The sequence below is a fragment of the Equus przewalskii genome, chromosome 5, assembly GCF_037783145.1.
Source record: "Equus przewalskii isolate Varuska chromosome 5, EquPr2, whole genome shotgun sequence".
Taxonomy (NCBI): Eukaryota; Metazoa; Chordata; class Mammalia; order Perissodactyla; family Equidae; genus Equus; species Equus przewalskii.
The window spans coordinates 69,376,649-69,398,893 of record NC_091835.1 but is presented as its reverse complement, the minus strand read 5'-3'; the positions used below and the strand labels follow the sequence as shown (position 1 = coordinate 69,398,893).

General features: G+C 42.8%; 3 protein-coding genes and 1 long non-coding RNA gene across 7 annotated transcripts in view; 2 read left to right on the top strand and 2 right to left on the bottom strand.

Moving 5' to 3' along the window:
- The window catches only part of SLC11A2 (solute carrier family 11 member 2), a 47,420-nt gene extending 43,536 nt beyond the window's left edge, over positions 1–3,884 (top strand). For both annotated transcript variants that reach the window (XR_011540427.1, XR_011540423.1), the window contains exon 18: positions 3,788–3,884. The gene's annotated coding sequence lies outside the window, so the exon portion shown is untranslated. The remainder of the gene's footprint in view (positions 1–3,787) is intronic.
- TMT1A (thiol methyltransferase 1A) overlaps positions 1–22,245 on the bottom strand; it is a 38,260-nt gene that overhangs the window by 8,759 nt on the left and 7,256 nt on the right. Inside the window, exons 3-4 of the mRNA XM_070621329.1 lie at positions 4,749–4,846; positions 505–639 (exon numbers count right to left, since the gene is read on the bottom strand). Of these exons, the coding sequence (XP_070477430.1) occupies positions 505–639; positions 4,749–4,846 (233 nt within the window). The remainder of the gene's footprint in view (positions 1–504; positions 640–4,748; positions 4,847–22,245) is intronic.
- LOC103545897 (endogenous retrovirus group K member 9 Pol protein) overlaps positions 6,246–22,245 on the top strand; it is a 99,639-nt gene continuing 83,639 nt past the window's right edge. The window contains exons 1-3 of one of the 3 annotated variants that reach the window (XR_543539.2): positions 6,246–6,438; positions 8,490–8,766; positions 12,580–12,714. Coding sequence is in view for 1 of the 3 variants with exons in the window: in XM_070621330.1 (XP_070477431.1) it covers positions 8,539–8,766 (228 nt within the window). In the remaining 2 variants the exon portion in view is untranslated. Of the gene's footprint in view, positions 6,439–8,489; positions 8,767–12,556; positions 12,715–22,245 lie in introns of those variants that run through there. The other 2 variants (XR_543540.2, XM_070621330.1) reach the window with 2 other exon arrangements.
- LOC139083585 (uncharacterized) lies at positions 10,416–21,412 on the bottom strand. The gene is made up of 3 exons (XR_011540438.1): positions 21,308–21,412; positions 18,443–18,528; positions 10,416–13,268 (listed from the first exon to the last, which is right to left on the bottom strand). It is a non-coding gene; the product is annotated as an uncharacterized lncRNA (long non-coding RNA).

Here is a 22,245-nt window from a genome sequence, read left to right as displayed (position 1 = left end):
GTTCTCACCTGGTTTTGTTTTTTTTATTGAGGTGTAATTAACATACCACATTACATTAGTTTCAGGTGTACAACATAATAATTCGATATTTGTATATATTGTGAAATGACCACCACAATAAGTCTAGTCACCGTAATAGTTACAGAACTTTTCTTGTGATGAGAACTTTTAAGATCTGTTCTCTTAGCAACTTTCAAATATGCAAGGCAGTATTATTAACTATGGTGGCCATGCTGTATGTTACATCCCCATGACTTATTTATTTTATAACTGGAAGTTTGTACCTTTTGTCAACTGAGGGTTTTTTTTTCAGTGCTTAAAATACTAAGAAATTAAGCCTATAACTGGGCAGCAACCTCAACCGAGGCAGGATCAGTGTCTTTCTTACCATGCTTCCTCTATTATATCATCTTGACCCAACATTCCTCTTCTAAGATGAATGAATAAAATAAGTAAAAATACTCTCAAAGACAGCTGAACACAAACACAAATTAGGCAGATTACCTAGAGTCACAGCTCCTACAACAAATCCTTGGGCAGCAACTCTCATATGAATAAGATAAATGGACATTTTCTGATCTCTTCTGTACTTTAACTTGTAAAGACCATAGGACACCACAGTCATAAAGCCTGCTATCCCTGTGAATTAAAAAAGTAGAGGTTATATAAATAGCAGACTAGAATTCCAAAGAGATTAGAGAGTTGAATAAAAGACTGTCCAATGGATCAATACTTGGAAGATAAGCAGACAAGACACCACAGAATACTTTAAAAACAACCATGCTGGATTTGATCCACCAGATTTTAAGATGGATCCTAAACATTCATGGATTCAATATTTGCAGTTTTGTCTTTTCCCCAAAAACTGAACCATATAGTGTAGCAACTTGTGTAGTAGTTGTAATTTTCCTGAGGCATGATTTTGAGTTGTGCATGCTGGAAGGGTTTTATTTGGGGCAAGTCACTTTGTCAGTGAGTGGACCAACCAAACATCCCAGCAGCCATCGCTTTTGAATGTTTGGCTTTACTCCTCTCTACCTGTTATCAAATAAGGAGTAAATCTACTAAAATGATTAAAACTTTAATCTTCTGTAAAAACGAGACATTAAACTTTCATGAGAGATGAAAAGGTATGCATATTTGCACAAGAAGTTTGTGACTCTGGGAAGAACTATGATTCTAGAAAACTCCAGAAGCCCATACAAATATTTCTATATTCCCTACAAATGTCAAGGGGTGAAATACTCCTGTGAGAACCACAATCCTATGTAATTGGCTCTAAAACAGAAAACTGATCAACTGAATAGGGAAGACTTTAGAAAGAGATTTAAAACACTCTGAGAACTTAATCCATGACAAATCAAATAACAGATAAAGGAATGATTATTTAATAAACACCATTAGTACAGTTTTTTGGTATAGAGAGCTAACTTGGATTTGTATATCACACCAGACCCTATAAAAAAATTCTGGATGGGTTAGAATTAAATGTAAAAATGAAACGAAAATAACAAAAACTAGAAGAAAATAGAATAGCATATTTACAACATCTACAAGAGGGTAAAGTAGACTTAAAATGACCAGGACAAAACGCTATATTGTGACGTAAGAATAAAGAACTTTTGCATAACAAAAGTGTGGGTTTACTTTTTGGGTTCCCTCTTTTATCTTATTGATCTATATGTGTCTATCCCTCCATCAGTACAATACTGTCATGATTATTATAGCTATATAATAAGCCTTAATATCAGGTAAGGTGATTCCTTCCACTTCATATTTTTTTAAAAAAAATTATTTTAGCCATTCTAGGACTTGTGCCTTTTCTTTCCATATAGATTTTAGGATAAGCTTGTCTATGTCTACAAAAAACCTTGCTGGGATTTTGATAGAAATTGAACTAAACCTGTAGATCAGTTTGGAGAGAAGTGACATCTTTACTGTATGTTGAGTCTTCGAATCCATGAACACAATAGTCTCTATGTTTACTTAGGTCTTGATTTCTTTCATTAGCATTTTGTAATTTTCAGCCTACAGATTCTGTACATGTTTTGTTAAGCTTATACCTAAGCATTTTATTTTCTTTGGAGTGATTGTAAATGGTATTATGTTTTTAATTTCAGTTTCCATGTGTTTATTGTTAGTATATAGAAATGCAATTGACATTTATGTAGGATAGCAAGTTTTGATTAACTGTGTTGGCACATATGTGTCTCTCTGAGTGGGGGAGGATATATTTATTCTTTGAGGATCCATTTAAAAAGTGGAAATAAGAATCAGTGTAAATAATCACATTTATATGTATATTTTATAGGCTGATTAGCAATAAATGAAGTTGAAATAAAAATAGCAAAAAACAAGTAATAAAATGATGATGGTGGGCACACTGAGAAATAGGTAAGATGATGAAAGTTCTGTAAATTTAGTCAAATCTTTCTGGAAAGAACTCTGGAAATATATAATAAGTGATATTAAAGTGAATATGCTTCCTGCCCTGGAAATTCTACTTTTGGGAACACACTCCAAGCACATAAAAGAAAAGTCAAGAAGTTGACATAAGATGTTTATGGCTACAGTATGTATGAGGAAAAACTAAACAACACACATGGCCCAAACAGAGGAAAAACTGCCATAGCTATAAAAAAATTGTAAGTATAGGAAATACTAATATACAGAAATGTACATGTGAAATGTTAACTGAAAGAAGCAAAAAAAAAATCTGTCAACACAGAGTTTAAATACATAAAATGTACGCACAGACCTTAACAGTGATCATAAGACAATTTTAAACAATATAAATAGATCATAATGATGAAAGTTGTTGAGAATAACAAAAATGTTTTGTAAATTATCTGCACATGACACTCCATCTTATAGCAGGAAATACATAGTAGATATTGTTACAATAACAATAGCTAAACAAACTAGTCAATAATATATATATCCAAATGTTATCATTGTTTAGTTTTCTAACAAAAACTTGGCTCTCTTCCCTTATCAAATCAAGGCTCTGTTCTTACTTAAATTGGTCTTGTTTCTTTTAGAGATTAAAGTCAGAACCTTCACTGTTTTCCATATAGTGTCTCTGTAGTTTGTATATAATTGAGTTTAGCTGGAAACACTTTTATCTTTCTACTTTAATCACCCTAAATGTCTCTGAAAAAAATAATTTAATTTACAACAGGCACAGTGGTTAATCTGTTACAGTGATCTGTTCAAGTGGCATCGAGTTCTCGAATTGCTTTTCTAGTTAAAAATGCTAAGGAAGATGAGTAAATCACTATGAAATTACCTGCTTCCATTTCTTGTAGGTGCTATTACAAGCCTTAATCAAATTAAGTGAAACTTCTAAACACAGACTATTACTGTAAAGTAAAATTTTTATTCTTTTTGATATGTGACTAAGCACACTTAGGAAGTTGCTACATTTGCAGTGACACTTAATGGAAACATGACTTAGACCTGTTTAGAAGGTTTTATGGAATTAATGACAAACTTATGTAAATCTGATTTAAATAAGTTATTTAATAGTTTTCAGACAAAATGAACACAAGGAAAGAAGCATGATTGCAGTATACAATAAGAATGCTTAGGGCAGCTTAAGCATTCAAAAGAGAAGAAAGAGAGTGCAGATTTTAAAACATCATATTGCTGCTTAGATTTTGTGGGGTTTTTTTTAAAGTCCACATACATACATTTGTTGAAAATGTAAACATACTAAATATGTGTTGGGAAAGGATAAAGAGGCTAAGACTCCACATCTAATTATAGTACCACTTCTTTAATCTAGAGTTTACTTAACCATCAGCCTCAACATTTGAACACATCAGGAAGCCAGCAAAAAGGGCCGCTGAGCACGAACACCATGAAGTTCATGCTCTCAACTGTACAGGTAGGCCCAGGCTTTCATTCAGGGCTTCTTTTCTTTTTTTTTGAAGATTGGCACCTGAGCTAACATCTGTTGCCCATCCTTTTTTTTTGGTTCTTCTCCCCAAAGCCCCTCAGTATGCAGTTGTATATTCTAGTCGTAGGTCCTCCGGGCTCTGCTACGTGGGACACTGCCTCAGCATGGCTTGATGAGTGGTGCTGACTCTGCACCAAGGGTCTGAATGGGCAAAACCCCAGGCCAACCAAGCAGAGCGGAGCGGGCGAACCCAACCACTCGGCCATGGGGCTGGCCCCAGGGCTTCTTTACTCTGAATTGACTCAGTTCTTTTAAGTTTGGGTATCTAGCTTCTGGTGCCACAGAACATTAGAAGAAGTTTTTGGTGGTACCCAACAGTAATGGAAGAAACAGAAAAATCAGTAAACATGAGAGACAAGAACTTAAAGCTTGGAGTTCCCTAGAGGGCAAAGAGACATATACGTCTCAATAGTCCCTAATAGACTTTATATAGTAAACTGATGCTGCTCTTGATGATTCTGGGTCATCATAGAAATGTTAAAGTCCATTCAGTCAATTCCATTTTGATGGGCTGGGAAAGAGTGATTTTAGAGAGACCTCTAATGAAAATGGATTAAACAAAATAAAATTTGATCCTTCATAATAATAATAGCTAACAATTATTGGGGTTTACCATATACTAGAAACTTATGAAAGTTTAACTCATCTTCCTGCTTAGAGGGAGTTACCTTCAATTATCTGAAAAAATTCAATTGTATAAAACATTTCAATCCTCAGAGATACCAGGTAAGGCATTACTGTGTTATTACAAACAGTTTTCCAGTGTCCAGTCAAGACTTGTACTTACCTATAGGGACAAAGGGGGAGTCCCTAGATTTCCTGATCAGTCGAGATAATTGGCCTTTGTCCTCATCTGCTGACCACTGGTTATCTGAAGACATTTTTCTCCCAGTAACAGTAGGGGATAAATGTGGTTGCTGTGAATCATTAAAAAGAATCCGTTTACCCTCTCCCAATATACTCTTGACTATGTGTTCTTCTGTCTTCATTTGCTTGACATGCCTGTCTGCTCAATTGAAATAAAGTCATCTTTTCTTCACCCTTTTCATTATAGAATTCTTTCATTTTGTTGGGGGAGGTAAAAGAAAAATATATAAAGAGAGGTAATGATGATAAGATTCTGTGAATACAGAAGAAAAACACAGATCATAGTTATGTTATTCAGTCTCCTTTCATTGCTCAGCATTTGAGATCATTGGAAACCTCAGAATTTCTTCCACAAACAGTAAGAACACAGTGTTTCTTTTACAAAATACCATTTTAAAGAATGCTAGCAGTGCCAACCTAGGCAAAAATACCCCCAGATTTACAGGTGATGGGAGAAGATCACTCTAATTCTGCAGAATGTGCAGGGCAGTATAAAGTCATTGAGGTATTTACCAAGCACCTGCCATGGGCCAGGTGCTATGCTGGACAATGAAAATAATATTCGTTGTCTACCAGGATGAATGAGGAAACTTGCAAGAGCAACTATAATCACAACACGGTTTAGCAGCACCTCAGTCTGTTATGCGTGCAACCCACAAGTTTCACCTCAAAATTCAAATATGATGGCTTCATCCTATGAATCAGCTTTCATCAGAAACTGTAACTTGGTAAGTGGCAGAAGCACAATACCTGTGGCGTACCCCACCACCTGCTGTCTGTCTCCTGGTGTTCCTTGAGCAGGGAGCTGTAGATCAGAACAGGCTTTGTAAGGCTAGGACACATTTACCTGCAATGTCCAACTAATTGATAATGAGAAAGCCCAGAAACACGCCCCCGCGAGGGAGTGGCCGACTGGTATTGGCCAAGGTTTCCACAGCACCTGCTGGAAACTCACTGGTGGCAGCACTTGGACCACAAACATTAAGCTTTGCAAGACGACATGAAGGAAACGTTAAGGCTTTTCAAGAAGATGCCCTTACTTAATTCTGCCTTCACAGGCGAGCTCCCAGCTTCCCCCTGTGGTTGTGAGTCAGCTCCCTGACTCCACGGCCCAAAATCGAGAGGAAAGTGGGGACAGGGTTACAACACTGGGTTTGGCGGTGGGGGTGGGGGTTAACCATCTGGGCCCCAGATTCTCGGCGTCTTGTAGGGATATACGCTCGCCAGAGGGGCGCCCGCTGTGGCCTGGAGCTCGCACTAACGCCGCGCTAGCCCGCCGGGAGTCACCTAGGAGCGAGGCTCTCGCCCCTGCGGCTTTACAGAGCCTAAGCTGCACGTGTGCCCTAAGGGGCAGGAAGTGATGTCACCGCGCCCGCGGCCAATCCCAGGGCAGGGTGGGCCTGCCCGGGAAGGGGCTGAGCCCCGCCCCTGTGCGCCTGCGTCGTCTCGTGGGCCTCAGGCTGACGCGGCTGTCGGGGCGGGTGCTTGGTAGACGTTCTCTTCGGTTCTGCTGCCATCGGACAGCCCGGGCCCCTTGAGGCTGTGAGGGGTCCTGGCCGACGGCCCGAGACCCTGAGCCCCGAAGACCTCAGGATGAGAGCAGAGGAAAGGTAGCGTTAGCGGTTTTTTCCTTATAACTTTTAAATTTTAAATAATTTCAGACTTACAGAGGAGTTCCCAGAATAGTATAAAGAACTGTATGTCCGACGCTCAGATTCCGCTTTGTTAACATTTAGCCACGTTTGCCGTATCATTTTTCTCTAGATAGGATTCCTTCCTATGAACCATCTGAGAGGAAGTTGCGTGCTGATGTGCCTTCGCCCCTAAGTACTTTCGTATGCATGTGGGGCGTGGACCCGAGGATCCGACTTGACCAGAACTTGAAAGTCGGAATCTTTTTTTTTTTCACATTTTATTTTTCCTTGTTGTCCCCAAAGCCCACCCCACCAGTACATAATTGTATATTCTAGTCGTGGGTCCTTCTAGTGCTGGCTTGTGGGACGCTGCCTCAGCTTGGCTTGATGGGCGGCGCCATGTCCGCGGCCAGGATCTGAACCAGCCAAACCCTGGGCCGCCACAGCGGAGCACGGGAACTTAGCCGCTGGGCCCTGAAAGTCCAACTCTGCTTAGTAGCGAGGGGTCCCCGAGATCCAGTGTTAAAAATTCCTTCCCCACCTCCTCAAAAATGTTTAGAACCCCATCATAGATGTTTAGAACCTCCTCATAAAAATTTAGAGCCCTGTCATAAATGCTTAAAACCTTACCATACGTGCTTGAAGCCCACCCATCAAAGCCTGTCCCCCCAGCATTTCCACGTCCCAGCCAGTTCTCCCTCACCTCTTGAATGTCCCCCCAAATCCTGAGTGGGGGAGACACCTCTGAGGGCCCCCATCCCCTGTCTCCCTGGAGATGGATCCATCTCGCAGAATAAAAGCTGATTTCTCCCCCAACGGCTGATGCCATAATTACTTGGCTTGTTTGTGTGCATCAGGCAGAGAACCCTAATTTTGTGCGGTAAAAATTGGTGACTCCGGCAGGCCCAAGGTCCTGTGACCGCCTGCCCAAGGCTCTGGAACCCTCATCAGGGTGTGGGGTCTTTTCATTGCTGCTCAGCGGCAGCCTAGACAATTTCATCTGGAGGCTTGATTGAGGGATTCCCGTTTCCCGCTGGGGTGCTCCAGGCCCCAAAGCTTTTTTATTCTTTTGGGAGAAGAAATAGCTTCTGGGTTTGGAAGATGTCTCTGGGCTCTGGGTAAGTAACTTCAAGAAAGTGTCCTTTATCTTGTCTCTCTGGTTTGATTTCCTGGAAATATAGGTTCAGCTTGTACTCTGGGGAAGCCTGGCGGGCTGAGACTCAAACCTTGGGCCTGAACCACCCAAGGTAGTTAGAGGCAGGATCAAAAGTTCGCTGGTGAAGTTGTTTCTGGATGTGGCAGGTCCCGGTGATACTGGCTCAACACAAGGTTGACGTAAGGGAAGCCATATTGTCGAAAAGAGACCACATTATAACTTTGAATGATCTCTGCCTAACTTACCCAGCTGGATTTGCACCTTCCAGGAGACCGACCTGCTCTGTAGATTTTATGCCCCCTGCTTGTGCATATACCTCCCAGCTGCAATAAGACGAGAACTTCGTTCTTTTGAGTTCCTTAGGAATGTGATGGGCCCCACACAGAGTCTATGCTGATAGCCATCGTCAATGACAACTGAAAGATCTGGTTTGGCGACTCCTGGGTCAACATTCCTAAGCCTCTCCACTATGAGCCATGGGCCTATGTAACTGCTTCAAGATTCTGTGCCCCCCCCTTAAGATGGTTCTTTTGGACGTGAGTTCACATCTTCCCTCTTGCTAGCAAGCTGTAATAAAATGCCCTTTCTCTGTTACCATCTTGCCTCTTGACGATGGGCTTTTGTCTGGCAGTGAGCAGATCATGCCTTTGTGCGCTAACACCGGCGCTGGTTCTGACTTGCCCCTGGCCATCTGGTTTAGGGTAGCTCCTGGCTTTGGTTCTCAGCTACTCCTGGCAAACTAGCTAGTGTTCTGGTCTATGCTATATATCGAATTGTGTTGTCTGTTAATGTTTGTCTGACTTGAATTGGCTATTTGGGCACCGAGTTTTTTGGTGACTGTAACAAACTGCCTTTTGATTAATCTTGTAAGGGTCTTCTGACTCCAAAGAAAAGAGGCATTGTTCTTCCAGTCCTTCAGGATGTTCCCAAGTATCTGGAGACTTCTGCTGGTTTACAGTTCAGGACTTAAAGATGCCTTTTACTGCATACCCCTGAGTCCTGAGTCCCAGGACCTGTTTGCCTTTGAATGGGCCGATCCAGAGACTAATGTAAAACAACACTGTGGTTGGATGATACTTCCGCAAGGATTTCAAAATGCCCCCACCATCTTCGGGGAAGCCTTAGCCAAGGACTTAAGGAATCTCCAGGTAAGTGAGGGAGTCTTATTCCAATTATGTGGATGACATATGATTGCTAGTAAAACTAAAGAAGCTTCAGACCAAAATACAATCCTTACTTTGAGCTTTCTGGCAGAAAGGAGATAGAAAGTGTCAAATAGAAATGGCAAGCAATAGGATATATTGGAGTATATGAGGAAACCATTTGGTGTAAACCTAATTCGGCCTGACTTTGTTTTTCCAAAAGGGCCTGACATGGCCGTCAAGCATGCATTGTATATCTGCTTTAAACATTTACTTTGGCAAGAGCAAATGCCCTTAAGATAAAGGTACTTCCCCCGATATTGGCATTTCCTTATGGATAAGCATCTTTCCTCAGGCTGGGAACTGATTGCTGTGCTCGCCTTTGACCACCCAGCTCAAGACAACAGACCTGCCACCCTGCTGTGTCCACCCAGACAGCAGACCTACCTGCTGTGTGCATCAATCGCTGTGCTGACAGAGCAGTCTCGCGACTATTGTAAAAGGACATTTCAATCATATGTGAAACATGCTCTTTGGGGGTATATAAGCACTCTGTACACCCCACTTCTTTGGTGCCCTTTCTTCCTTTGGGAAGAAAGGCCCTGGGCCATGGTCCTCACATTTTAGCTCAGAATAAACTCACCCAAATTTTCATTTATAGATTGGTTATGGATTATTTTCGTCAACAAAAGTCTCTGAGAGAAAAGCACAAATTCCTCAACTGACTGTAAAGTACCTAGGATTTGAGTTATCAAAAGGACAAAGAAACTTATTGCCAGATCGAAGGGAGGCATTAGCTGGGGTGGCTATGCCCACCACCAGAAGACAGTCGTGAGGGTTCCTGGGCATGGCAGGATTCTGCTGTATCTGGATCCCTAATTTCGGACTGATAGCGAAGCCCCTCTATGAGGCTCTCAAGGGTGGAGACAATGAACGTCTTAATTGTCCTGCAGAATGCCATAAAGCCTTCCAAACCATTAATGAGAGTCTGCTTACCCACCCTACTGTAGGCCTCCCATACATCAGGAAGCTGTTTGAACTGTTTGTTCATGAAAGGCAAGGAGTTAGCCTCGGGGTACTAACCCAGAATTTGGGTAACATGAGAAGAAGGCCTGTTGCCTATTTCTCCAAACAGTTGGATGTGGTGACTAAAGGACGGCTGGTGTGCCTGAGGGCGGTAGCAGCCACCTGTGACTTGTTACAGAAGGCAGAAAAGTTTGCTTTGGGTCAGCCCACCACTGTGCACACTCCTCACTGTGTACTTCCTCTTTTGGAACAAAAACGAGGATACTGGCTCACTCTGGGAAGCTAGGCAAATATCGGGCCATACTACTGGACAACCCGAATGCAAAATTAAAGGTGACATCCAGCTACTTTGCTTCCTGCTACAACAGGAGAACCTGTCCAAGATTGTACAAATAATTGAAGAAGTTTATTCTAGCAGACCCAACCTGACTGACAAGTCTTTGGAGAATCCAGATAGGAAATATTTACTGATGGGAGCAGCTTCATGGACCATGGATTTCGGAAGGCAGGGTATCTAATAGTAACTCATCAGGAACTCCTCGAAGCAGAAACACTCCCTCCGGGTATTGTTACCGAAGCAGGTTCGTTTTTGCCTGCTGCCTGGAAAGCCAAACACCAAGACGACGAGATTGCAGCAGAGAGAGAGTTTACTCACAAGGCAGCCACATGAGGAAGCGAGGGCATGAGCCTCAGATTCGCTTCCCCAAAAATAGGGACTCAGGGATATTTATGGGAAACGGGGCAAGGTGGTCTGAAATGTGGAGAGAGGTGACTGGAGGTGAGGAGAGGTGAGGGAATTGACGATCTGCATAAGTGTAGTCAGACTTCATGCCTCTTCATAGGACCCATGTTCACAAAATGGTGGCGTTAGCATGACCTGAGGGTGGAGTTTTTAGCCTTCTGACGTCAAAAGGTCGCCTATCGGCCATCTGTGCGGGCCTGGTTGATGAGTTGGTGGTCTCAACCGGCCTGAAGTGGACAAGGAGTTCTAATTCCTGAAAAACAGCTCACACACCCATTACCATGGTGACCCAGGCTCCAGGGAGATGTTATCTATAGGAACCTAGTGGGAGTCAGGTAGCATATTGCCTAAACAGTACAGTTAACAATGGTGGGTTAAACAGCTAAAAGCTATAATCAGTAATTGCAAAAAGGAAAAAAAACTTTAGTACCTAGATACTTGATCATCAATGGCTAACTCTCTGCTGATTTCAGTATGTCTGCCCAGAAGGCAGAAGTCATAGCCCTCACGAGAGCCCTGCATCTTGGAGCTAAGAGAAAGTCAACCATTTATGCTGATTCTAAGTGTGCCTTCTCTGTCGTGCATGCACATGGGGCCATATGGAAAGAGAGAGGTCGTCTAACTGCAGGAAGAAAAGAGATTAAACATGCAGGAGGCATACTGGGCTTATTAGATTCTGTTTTGACTCCAGAAAAAGTGGCCATGGTACATTGCCCAGGCCTCCAAAAGACTGATAGTTGTATAGCAAAAGGAAATGATTTGGCTGATCAGGCTGCAAAACCGGCAGCCAGAACTGAAAACCCAAATCCTAAGGCCCTAGCACTCATCCTGAGTATGGATCCGTCTGTGTTTAAGCGTCAGTATTCAGAAACACATTTAAACAGCAGGCAAATGGGGATTTCGTACAGGCTCTTGAGGCTCAATGGCAGTCAGTACCAAACAACCAAAGAAGGCTGGGTTTATAATGAAAAGGGACTACTGCTTATACCCAAGCACTTAAATGGAAAAAAAAATCACTACTCACCCACATCAGAGAACCCATGAGGGAGAGATGCAACCATAATTGGCTACAAAAGTTTATTCTTGGCCCACAAATGCAAATGACTATCCAGAAGGTGGTACAAAATTGCTTGATTTGTGCCCGAAACAATCCCCAAACCAGGCCACCACCAGTAATCAAAGGGGTGCAAGCCAAAGGCACAGAACCAAGAGATGATTTACTGTTATGCTGAGAGCCCTGGGAAATGATAAATATCTGCTGGGTTTTGTGGACACCTTCACAGGATGGGTCGAAGCCTTTGTGGTCAAGACAGAAAAGGCTTCCGAAGTAACAAAGGCCTTACTAAAAGAAATTATCCCTCACTTTGAGTTGTCTCTTTCAATTCAAAGCAACAGCTGAGGAGCTGTCATAGCCAAAGGGACACAAGAGGTATCTGGAGCCCTCGGAATACAATGGACGTTACATGCTTCCTGGAGGCCTCAGTCTAAGGGAAGGAGGGAAAGGATGAACATACCTTAAAGAAAACAATTGCTAAAATATGTCAGGAAACCAACCTAACATGGGATAAGGTCTTTCTGGTTCTCCTGCTTAGGGTAAGAGTAGCCCCTAGAAGGAGGTCTCAGTTAAGTCCTTCTGAAATGTTGTATGGGAGACCCCTCCTTAAGACTAAGTATTATTGCAATCTTGAAAATGGTCATGTTGTAAAAGAATTGGATGCCATAAAGTGTGTACAGTCTCTAGGTGCTACTTTATCCACTATACATAAATAAGCTTCTAGCCGATTAGTGTTTCCAACCAACGTCCCCAGCATTGCATAACCCTAGGGGATTGAGTCCTGCTCAAGACTGGGAAAAGTCCACACCCTGAGGACCAACGGTAACCTAAGTGGAATGGACCCTATGCAGTCCTGGTTACACATCCTTCAGTACAATTCAAGGGAGTTAAGCCTTGGATACACCACTCACGAGTAAAAATAGTACCCATTTCCAACCAGGACCTCCCTCGTCCCCTTTATAATTCTCAAACAGGCAATGCTCTTCTTGGACAACAGGAAACAGAAGAACTGAAACCTTTGGTGGGCATGGAGGCCTACGGCGGGCAGTTCTACTCAAGAGTGTTCCTGTGACCCCCTAACTGATCTTTTCAGAAAAAGCAACAAAAACTGAAGGAACTCGTGGGTCTCCATGTACCAGGCTGAGTGGGTTTCAACTCCCTTTCTGAACCCGACTTCGACTGACCAATACAAACATCTCCAAACCAGGATGAGAAGAAGACGGCATTTGTTGTAGACAGCTGTCCCAAGACTCCAGACCAGGCCTGTGTTCTTAACCTTATAAATCCTCATTTAAATCTGTGTAACGTTTAAACCCTGTATAATTGTATAACAGATAATTTCTAGATTGCCTTACCTTTTTACCTCCCAGTACCTTACTCCTCCGGTTCTGTAAGATAGCTTAGAACCTGATTACAAAACTCTTTTAATTAATCACAAAAATGCCATTTAAGATTTTCCTGATGCTATGTTTGTTTTTGCAGTCCACATCTGAATGGGCCTCTAATGGCAATGGTTTTTTTTTACAATGGGCACATTCCTTTGCCACACATAAAAATCAGTCCAGGGGCTGGCCTGGTGGTGCAGCAGTTAAGTTCCCATGTTCCACTTCGGCATCCCGGGGTTCACCGGTTTGGATCCAGGTGCGCACATGGTATGGCTTGGCAAGCCGTGCTGTGGTAGGCGTCCTACATATAAAGTAGAAGAAGATGGACACGGATGTTAGCTCATGGCCAGTCTTCCTCACCAAAAAAAAAAGAAAGAAAAAGAGAAATGAAATACTGATATGTGTTTCAAGGTAGATGAACCTTGAAAACATGCTCAGTGAAAGAAGCCTCTCAAAAGTCCATATATTATGTGATTCCATTTATATGAAATGTCCAGAATAGGCAAACCTACTGAGACAGTAGATTAGTGGTTGCCTAGGACTGGGAGACAGTGTGGCAAAAATAGGGAGTGACTGCTATGAGTATGGAGTCTTCTTAGGGGGTGATGAAAAATGTTTTAAAAATAGATTATGATGATGGTTGCACAACTCTGAATATACTAAAAACCACTGAATTGTATACTTTAGGTAAATTTTATGATATGTGAATCATATCTCAATAAAGCTGTTGTTAAAAGAGAGTCACTTGGGAAAAAAAGGCACTTGGGTTGATCTTTTTCCCCCTGCATCAATGTGGTTAGCATTGATCTGGAATACAGTTAGATGGTTTTTATTTTTCCATTTTAGAGTTCCCCCGTTTTTCATTTTATTTTATGTAAGACCTTCTTTTACCTATTTTATATAAAACAGTGACATGGTTCCCCAAATCAAAACTATACAAAGGGTATATTAAAAATTGTGGGTGGGGCCGGCCCAGTGGCGCAGTGGTTAAGTTCGCATGTTCCACTTCTCAGCGGCCTGGGGTTCGCAGGTTCGGATCCCGGGTGTGGACATGGCACCGCTTGGCACACCATGCTGTGGTAGGTGTCCCACATATAAAGTAGAGAAAGATGGGCACAGATGTTAGCTCAGGGCCAGGCTTTCTCAGCGAAAAAAAAAGAGGAGGACTGGCAGTAGTTAGCTCAGGGCTAATCTTCCTCAAAAAATAAAATAAAATAAAATATTTATTTTAAAAAAAATGGGGGCTGGGCTGGTAGCCTAGTGTTTAAGCTCACACACTCTGCTTTGGTGGCCAGGGTTCGCAGGTTCAGATCCCAGGTGTGGACCTAGCACCGCTCGTCAAGCCGTGCTGTGGCAGCATCCCACATAAAATAGAGGAGGATTGGCACAGGTGTTAGCTCAGCAACAATCTTCCTCAAGCAAAAAGAGGAAGATTGGCATTAGATGTTAGCTCAGAGCCAGTCTTCCTTGCAAAAAAAGAAAGTGTCATTCCTCTCTGCCCTTTATTTCTACTCTCTTCCCACCTACCCAGGACAGGTAGTCAATCTCACTAGTTTCTGGCGTAGTCTTCCTAAGTTTCTTTTTGCAAAAATAAACAGATACATACGTATTTTCTTATTTACCCTTCTTTTTTACAAAGAAGGTACCACACTAGAGATAGTTTTACCTAACATAAATTTTGTTTACTTAATAATATATCCTTTAAATTACACCCTATCACTTCATAGAGCTCTTCCGCATTCTGCTTTACAGCTGTGTAGTACTCCTCTTATGCAGCAGTACCCTGGTTTATTCAGGCACTCATATGTATGAGCATCTAGCTTGGAAACCTTACAAACAATGCAGCAATGAATAACTTTGTGCATCTGTATTTTCATATTGTTGGAAGTGTGTCTTCACGGTAAATTCCTAGGAATGGGGTTGCTGGTCAAAAGATAAATGCAAGCATAATTTTGTTAGAAGTTCCCCAAGAGTTGTACAAATTTGCATTCTAGCAATATACAGAAGTGTCTATCTGTGGCTTTCCCAAAAGAATGTGTTGTGAGGCTTTTGAAGTCTTTGCCAATCTGTTATGTGAGAAATGATATCTCACAGTAATATTCATTGGCATTTCTTGTATTGTGAGTGAAATCGAATGTATTTTCATATGTTTAGGGGCCATTTTTATGTATTAAAAAAATTGTGACGGGGCCAGCCCCATGGCCTAGTGGTTAAGTTTACATGCTCCACTGCCGCAGCCCAGGGTTTTGCCGGTTCAGATCCTGGGCGAGGACATGGCACCGCTCGTCAGGCCACAGTGAGGTGGCATCCCACATGCCACAACTAGAAGGACCTGCAACTAAGATATACAACTATGTACCAGAGGGATTTGGGGAGATAAAGCAGAAAAAAAAAAAAAAAAAAAAGATTGGCAACAGTTGTTAGCTCAGGTGCCAATAAAAAACAAAATTGTGACATTTGATAATTTTAAAGCTGTGAAGAGTTTGGGGGAGGGGGTGTTGGAAGACATCCTTGGACTCATCCAAGGATTTTGAGTCAGGGGATCATATATGGGAAGGTTCTACAAATAGAAATCATTTCAGCATGGAGAGATTAGTCAGGGACAAATGTGAACTCTCCTATAAAAGGCAGCCTGATTTTCCTTTTGAAACCTAGAGAGTCCAGACAGCATTTTCTCTGTAGCCCTCATTCAGTTCTTCCCACAACTATTGCGCCATTCCACACTGCTGTCGCCTGCCTCGGCTGGTTAGACCAATTTGGCGCCTGACTGAAGATCCCATTATCGTTTACATATTTGCCTTTTCTTTCTTTTCCAGGCTAGTTGATGTGGTAGGCAGAGTAATGCCTCCTCGCTGGTACCCCTAGAGATGTCCACATCCTCATCCCCAGAATTAATGAATGTGTTATGTTACGTGGCAAAGGGACATTAAGGTTGCAGGTAGAATGAAGGTTGCTAACCAGCTGACCCTGGGATGGCAGATTGTCTTGGATTATCTGGGTGGGGCCAGTGTAATCCCAAGAGCACCTATAAGCGAAAGTGGGAGGCAAGAGAGGCAAGTCAGATTCAGGGAGAGATTTGAAGATGGAGGAAGAGACCATGCGTCAAGGAATCAGGGTGGCCTTTCGAAGCCGGCAGAGGCAAGGGAACAGATTCTTCCCTAGGGCCTCCAGAAGAAACAGTCCTACCGACCCCTTGATTTGAGCCTACTGAGACCCATTTTGGACTTTTGTCCTCCAGAACTGTGAGATAATAAGTCTGTGTTGGTTTAAGCCATTAAATTTGTGGTAATTTGTTACAGCAGCACTAGGAGGCTCACATGGCTGACATGTGCCCAGCATTCTCCTCCCTAGCCAGTCCACCCCAAAGGATAGGAGAGAGTGACAGTGTAGAATTGAGGATCACAGCTCTGCTGAACTCCCCAGAGGGAAGTCTTTAGGAATGAAGAGGACTGAAGCTGGAGTGCTGGGGAAGTAGAAGGCAGCAAAGGAGGCTGAGATGAAGCAGCCAGAGAGGGATGAGAAGACTCATGAGAGAACAGTGCCCAAAAGCCACGGAGAAGGGGGAGGAGGGTCTCCAGAAGGATGACCAGAATCAGATATTACACAGCTAACGCACAGGATGAAGGCTTTGTGTTTGAAAAGCGGGAAATCAATAGCGACTTTGTGGAGACCAGTTTCAGGTGGAGGCCGAAACCCAATTGTAACAGATTGAGGAGTGAGTGGGAAGTGAAAAAATGGATTTGACATTTCCAAGAAACTTGAGCGTGAAGGGTGGAAAAGAAGGCAGTAATCTGAGAGGAAAGCAAAACTAAGGGTTTTGTTTGGGTAGTTTTGTTTTATTTTTACTTGAGGAAGATGTAGTGGATGTCAGGATGTTTTAACACAGGGGAAGGAATTCCTGGAGAGGAGAAGCATGAAGATGCACAAGGAGTCTGACTTGACAGAGGAAAGACCTGAGAGAGATGACTTAAGAGCCCAGGGCTACCCTTGCAGAGCCTGGGAGAAGACCTGATCCTTGGATCAGGAGTCAGGATCTGTGAGATTCCTAAATTTCTAGTTCCATTCAATGGCTCCTCTTTTTTACTTCTGTGAAATGAGTAGTGAAGTCATCTCCTGAGAGGAGGAGTATGGAAATGAATGTGGTACAGGTTTGGCCTCTGTGGCAGCTGCGGGTAAATGACAAGATTCCTGAGCAGCACTGAAAGTCTAACTCGGGTTTTATACTCTCTCCTGAGAGTGGGAACAGTGGAAGCATTCGTACATTTAACAAAGAGTAATTGAGTGCAGCAGAGGTGAAGGGGAGTTGAGACAAGTGCCCTGTCCTCAAGAAGCTTAGGGTCAGGTTGGGGAGACAGAGGAGTAACGCAGCAGCCAGCGCACGTTGAGAAGGTGGGAGGAAGAGGTGTGGGCCTGAAGGAGCAGAGACAAAGGATCTGACAATCAAACTGGAGGATTAAGAAAGTTCTTTTTGGAGAGAGTGACTTATGGGATCTTTTAGAGAACTAGTAAATTTTCAATGAAGAGAGGGTAGGGTTATTCCAGACAGAGGGCACAGCTTGTGGAAAGGCACAGAGGTGAACAGCCCAAAGGGCACAATGTGTAGAACCAGGGATGGGAATGGCTTGTAGAGGATTGAGGTACCGGCTGGGCCAGTTTCCGAGAGCCTTGCATTTTAAACTAAGGATTTTGAACTTTAATCTGAAAGCTAGAAGAAGCCGTCAAAGGATCTCAGGCAGGAAGTGGTTTTTTCTTTAGGTTCTGGGAGCAGTCTGGTGGGCAGATTGGAGGGAGTCGGGCTGAAGCCAGTTAATCCAAGTAAGGAGTGATGTGTGCAGAAGCGATAGAGGAAGAAAGGAAGGGATGGTGTGTGACTGGTTGTGAGAGGTAAGAGAGAGAAACCTAGGTTGATGTCCTGGTTTCTGGCTTGTGTGACAGTGACAACAATGGTTTTGCCATTTACTAAGATAAGAAAGTACAGAATCAGAAGCAGAGTTGGGGTAAAGGAGACCTTCTGGTCAGAAGTTGGCAGGTTTGTATGGCAATAGGAAAAGGGGGCATGAATAGGAGAGTGACGATGAATTGATTCCTTCTGCGCTCCAGCCTAGTTAGAGAAGGGATTCAGTGTCAGCTGGTAGCCTGAGACAGACTAAGGCAGGTGGAAGCATTAGTGGTCTCTAAGTTGAAGAACAGAGTTAGGAAGAGAGATAAAAGGCTGGGAGGCTATGTTCCAAGAAAGGACTTCAGAGTTTAAAATTTCATATGTGGCTCTTTGGAGGTGACAACAGTATGCTTAGCCAGGTGCTTGGCATGTCTATTTTTCTCCAGAAATGGTGTATTTATTTGTAGGAGAGTTTTCCAGAGAGAGGCTCTATACCTTTCATCAGACTCTCAAGGTATCTCTTATGACCCTATAAAAATTAAGAATTAGTACTAGGTAGCACCATTTTTACCCGATTTTCACATTTGCAGGCATACCTGTCATCCAGGTGCTTTGTGAGCATAAGGCAAATATTTCTTTATAAAATTTTACTCGAGATCCCAGAAGGGCTCCTACCCAGAATCTGAAAGAAAGAAAATAAAAACACAGTAGCAAAAATGTCGGCTGACAGGTTAACAATTTATTAACAGTATCCACTCTCTTTAATGTTTCCTCCCGCTTTTAAAACTACGTGAGCAGATGGGGTTGTATTCGCTGGCAAGTAATTTTGCATCATGGGCCTGTTAGCCCCAGTTCCATCAGATCCCATCTCTTGTCAGCAGAATGACTAAGATTGTTTCTCACATGGATGGACACTGAGGATATTATGTTAAGCGAAATAAGCACAATAGAGAAAGACAAACTGTATGATTCCACTCATATGTGGAAGATAAACGAATACATGGACAAACAGAACAGATTAGTGGTTACCAGGGGTAAGGGTGTGGGGCGTGGGCGCAAAAGGTGGAGTGGTGCACCTGTAAGATAGCTGACAATAACATACAACTGAAATTTTGCAAGATTGTAAACTATCATAACCTCAATTTAAAAAAAAAAAGAATTGTTATTCAGAAAATTTGCAACGTCACGTAGTCAGAGCACATGCAGAAGAATTCTTGACCTGAAATGACTGCAGAACCAAAGATTCCTCTCCCCACAACACCAAAGGACTGCACATGAGCAGAACTTGAAAGCTGGACTCTCTCATCAGAAGCAAGGGATCTGTCATCCAGGAAGATCCAAGATTAAAATCCCTTCCCCACCTTACCCTAAATGTTTAAAATCTTGCTATCAATGTTTAAAACTTTACCATAAATGTTTAGAACCTTAGCATAAATGCATAAAGCCCACCAGTCAAAACCTGTCCCTCTAGTGTTTCCTTGTGCCAGCCTGTTCTCCCTAACCTCTTAAATTTTACCGCAAATCCTGAATCAGAGAGACAGATCTGAGGGCACATGGCCCTCAGATTGATCTAGCAGATTTACGGAGCAGTGAAGCTGTTTTCCATTCCCAAAAGCTGATGCTGTAATTAATTAGCTTTTTTTAAGTGCACCTCAGGTAGGAGAACCCTATTTTTCTGTGGTGACAATTTGATATTTAGAATCATTTATATTTATAAACAACTATGCATACATTTGCTTTAATACTGCAGCATTGTCATTTTCGTTTTTGCTTGCTGAGGAAGATTTGCCCTGAGGTAACACCCATTGCCAGTCTTCCTCTTTTTCCTTGAGGAACATTTGCCCTGAGTTAACATCTGTTCCAGTCTTCCCCTATTTTGTATGTGGGTCACTGGTACAGCACTCCCACTGATGAGTGGTGTAGGTCCATGCCTGGAACCAAACCCAGGCCGCCAAAGTGGAGTGCACCAAACTTAACTACTAGGCCATGGGGCTGGCCCAGCTTTTGCTGTTTTATAAAGAAGGCTTTTAGGTTTTTTTGTTCCTAAGCCCTGGTGGACAATGAAATTGAAAAAAACTCTTCCTCTGGGATCAGAGTTAGTAATCTGTTCCCATAACTTGAGAGGTAAGATAGAATTTGAACTGAGTGCTACTTCTTTTACAGTCTTCTAATACCTGCTTAGCTTGACGGGCAAACTGGGAGCCAAGCCTAGAGGGACTTAGGAAACCACGTCTGTATCCACAGCACTCCGTGTAGAAGTTATTTGCAGCAACTGAAGCAGTTGCTGAACAGTTTTCTTTTTTGTTGACATTAGTTTGCTATGATTCATTACACTCTTCATTGCTTAATGGTTAAACAAGAATTGAATTTCAGTTAAGTCCTGTGTTTTCCAAAGCAATACCAAAGGGAAAGGCTTATGTTACTGTCAAGAGTACAAAAGGAACTATTATCTAATGTTTGCTTCACCTTCTATTCAAGTGTGAAATATGTAGGAATTTAGAAGAAACAATTAGAATGTTAGAACACCTTAGGAACAGAATGTTTCATAATATTAGAAATCGTGATGTGGTGTTTTTGTTAGCCTTTAAAATAAGTGTTGGGCCCATGGGCTCAGGGCCTTAACAAAATTAGGAATAAGCTAATGGCAATAGTAGCCATCCCCAAATCTGCCATTCAGGCTCTGGTACCCAGCCTGCCTGCTTTCTTTCAGTTTCTTGAATGTACTGTGTTTCCTCCTTTTATTTTGTTCCATTAGACTGAAATACTCTTTATCCATCCTCTGGAATTCAGCTCAGATGTCACCTTCTCAAGGAAGCCTCTGATCCTCCTCCCGCTGGATAGGTCAGATTCTATTCTCCTGGCACCCTGCTCTTCTCCCTCATGGATAGCATTTATCACAATTGTATGTTCCATGAGACAGAACTAAGTCTAGCTTATTCAGGGATCTAAACCAAGCACTGGGAGCAGAATACATGGTAGGCACTCAATAAACATTTGTTGAATGAAGTTCAACATTTATTAAGCATCAAGTGCTTCACTTCATCACAGTAACCCTTTAGGAGATATTATTCGCATTAACAGATGAGGAAAGTGAGACTGGAGAAGTAACTTGCCAAAGGTCACACAGTCAACTAATGATAACAACCAGCTGGACCTTTGATACCAAAGCCATTGTCATTTTTCTTTTGTTTTCCTTATTGCATGCAGTTATCCCACTGAAAAGGCAGTGTTCTAGGCACAATACTGTGTGATCTACTCTTGGAAAGCAGACAGAGGGCCTGATCAAAATGCAGCCATGTGCTTATAATGGGCATTTGTCATGTGCATTCCTGCTTTCTCCAGTCACAGGCTGTCTGGCCGCACACCCAGTTGGGTGAGCAGTACGGGATAGGTTGCAGAGAGAACAGAGAAAAGAGCTGGGGACAGTGAATGAGACATAAGTTTTATTGGGTCTTACTCACTGGGAACGTCCAGGAACAGCCAGCCGGATGGAATTGTGCATCTGCTCCTACTACCGTGAACAGAGAGGGAGTTGCTTATGTAGGCAGGGGAAGAAAGGCTGTGTGATTGCAAGAGGGACTGTCCTTACATGGCCAGCATTCCAAGGATCAGCAGCTCACGTGGAGGGGCTCTGTGTTCCCTCAGGAGATGATGTTCTTTGAGAGAAACAGTTACAATACCAGATGGTTGGCATCCTGCCCAGAAGGGAGCCAGAAGGACACATGGTTCACATAGGACACGTAGGTTATTGTCGGGCAAGTGTGACCCTACACAGGCCCCATTTTCACTTGAAGAATATACAACTCTCCTTGTCTCCTTGTCTTGAGCACATGGTCTGGATGTGCTCAGCTCTAGGGACCTGTCCTGTGACCCATGCTTGAGCCAATCAGCATGATCCATCCCATCTAAACATTATGATGGGTTCAGGAATGCACTTGTGACCCAGTATTATCAGTCAGAGCCAAGTGAGACTCAATCTAGAACTTGGGAGTTTTTGCAAAAGTGGACTTGATCTTTCCAACTGGCCTTGGGTCCTGGAAACATGAAGATTGACACTACTTCCACAGACTCACCACCTGATGGGGCAGACAGACAGGATGGCTGACGTGACCCTAGACACTGTCTGGCTCCTGATGACATTATCTGAGCCCTGCTCAAGATGTTCCTGAGCCTTTCTCCCCTAATGATTGTCACTAATTTGAGTCAGGAAAGTCCTTTTTCTACTTGAGCCTTTTTGGTTTGGGAGTTCTGTCACTTGCAGTCAAAGGAATCATAACCAACACAGGACCTAAAAGACATTGGGCATGTTTGGCCTTTTTTCCGTTTCCGTTTTACATGGGCTTAAGTCACTTCCTCAGGCTCTTGGAATGATCATCAGTGGGTGTTTCCTAGGCCTGAG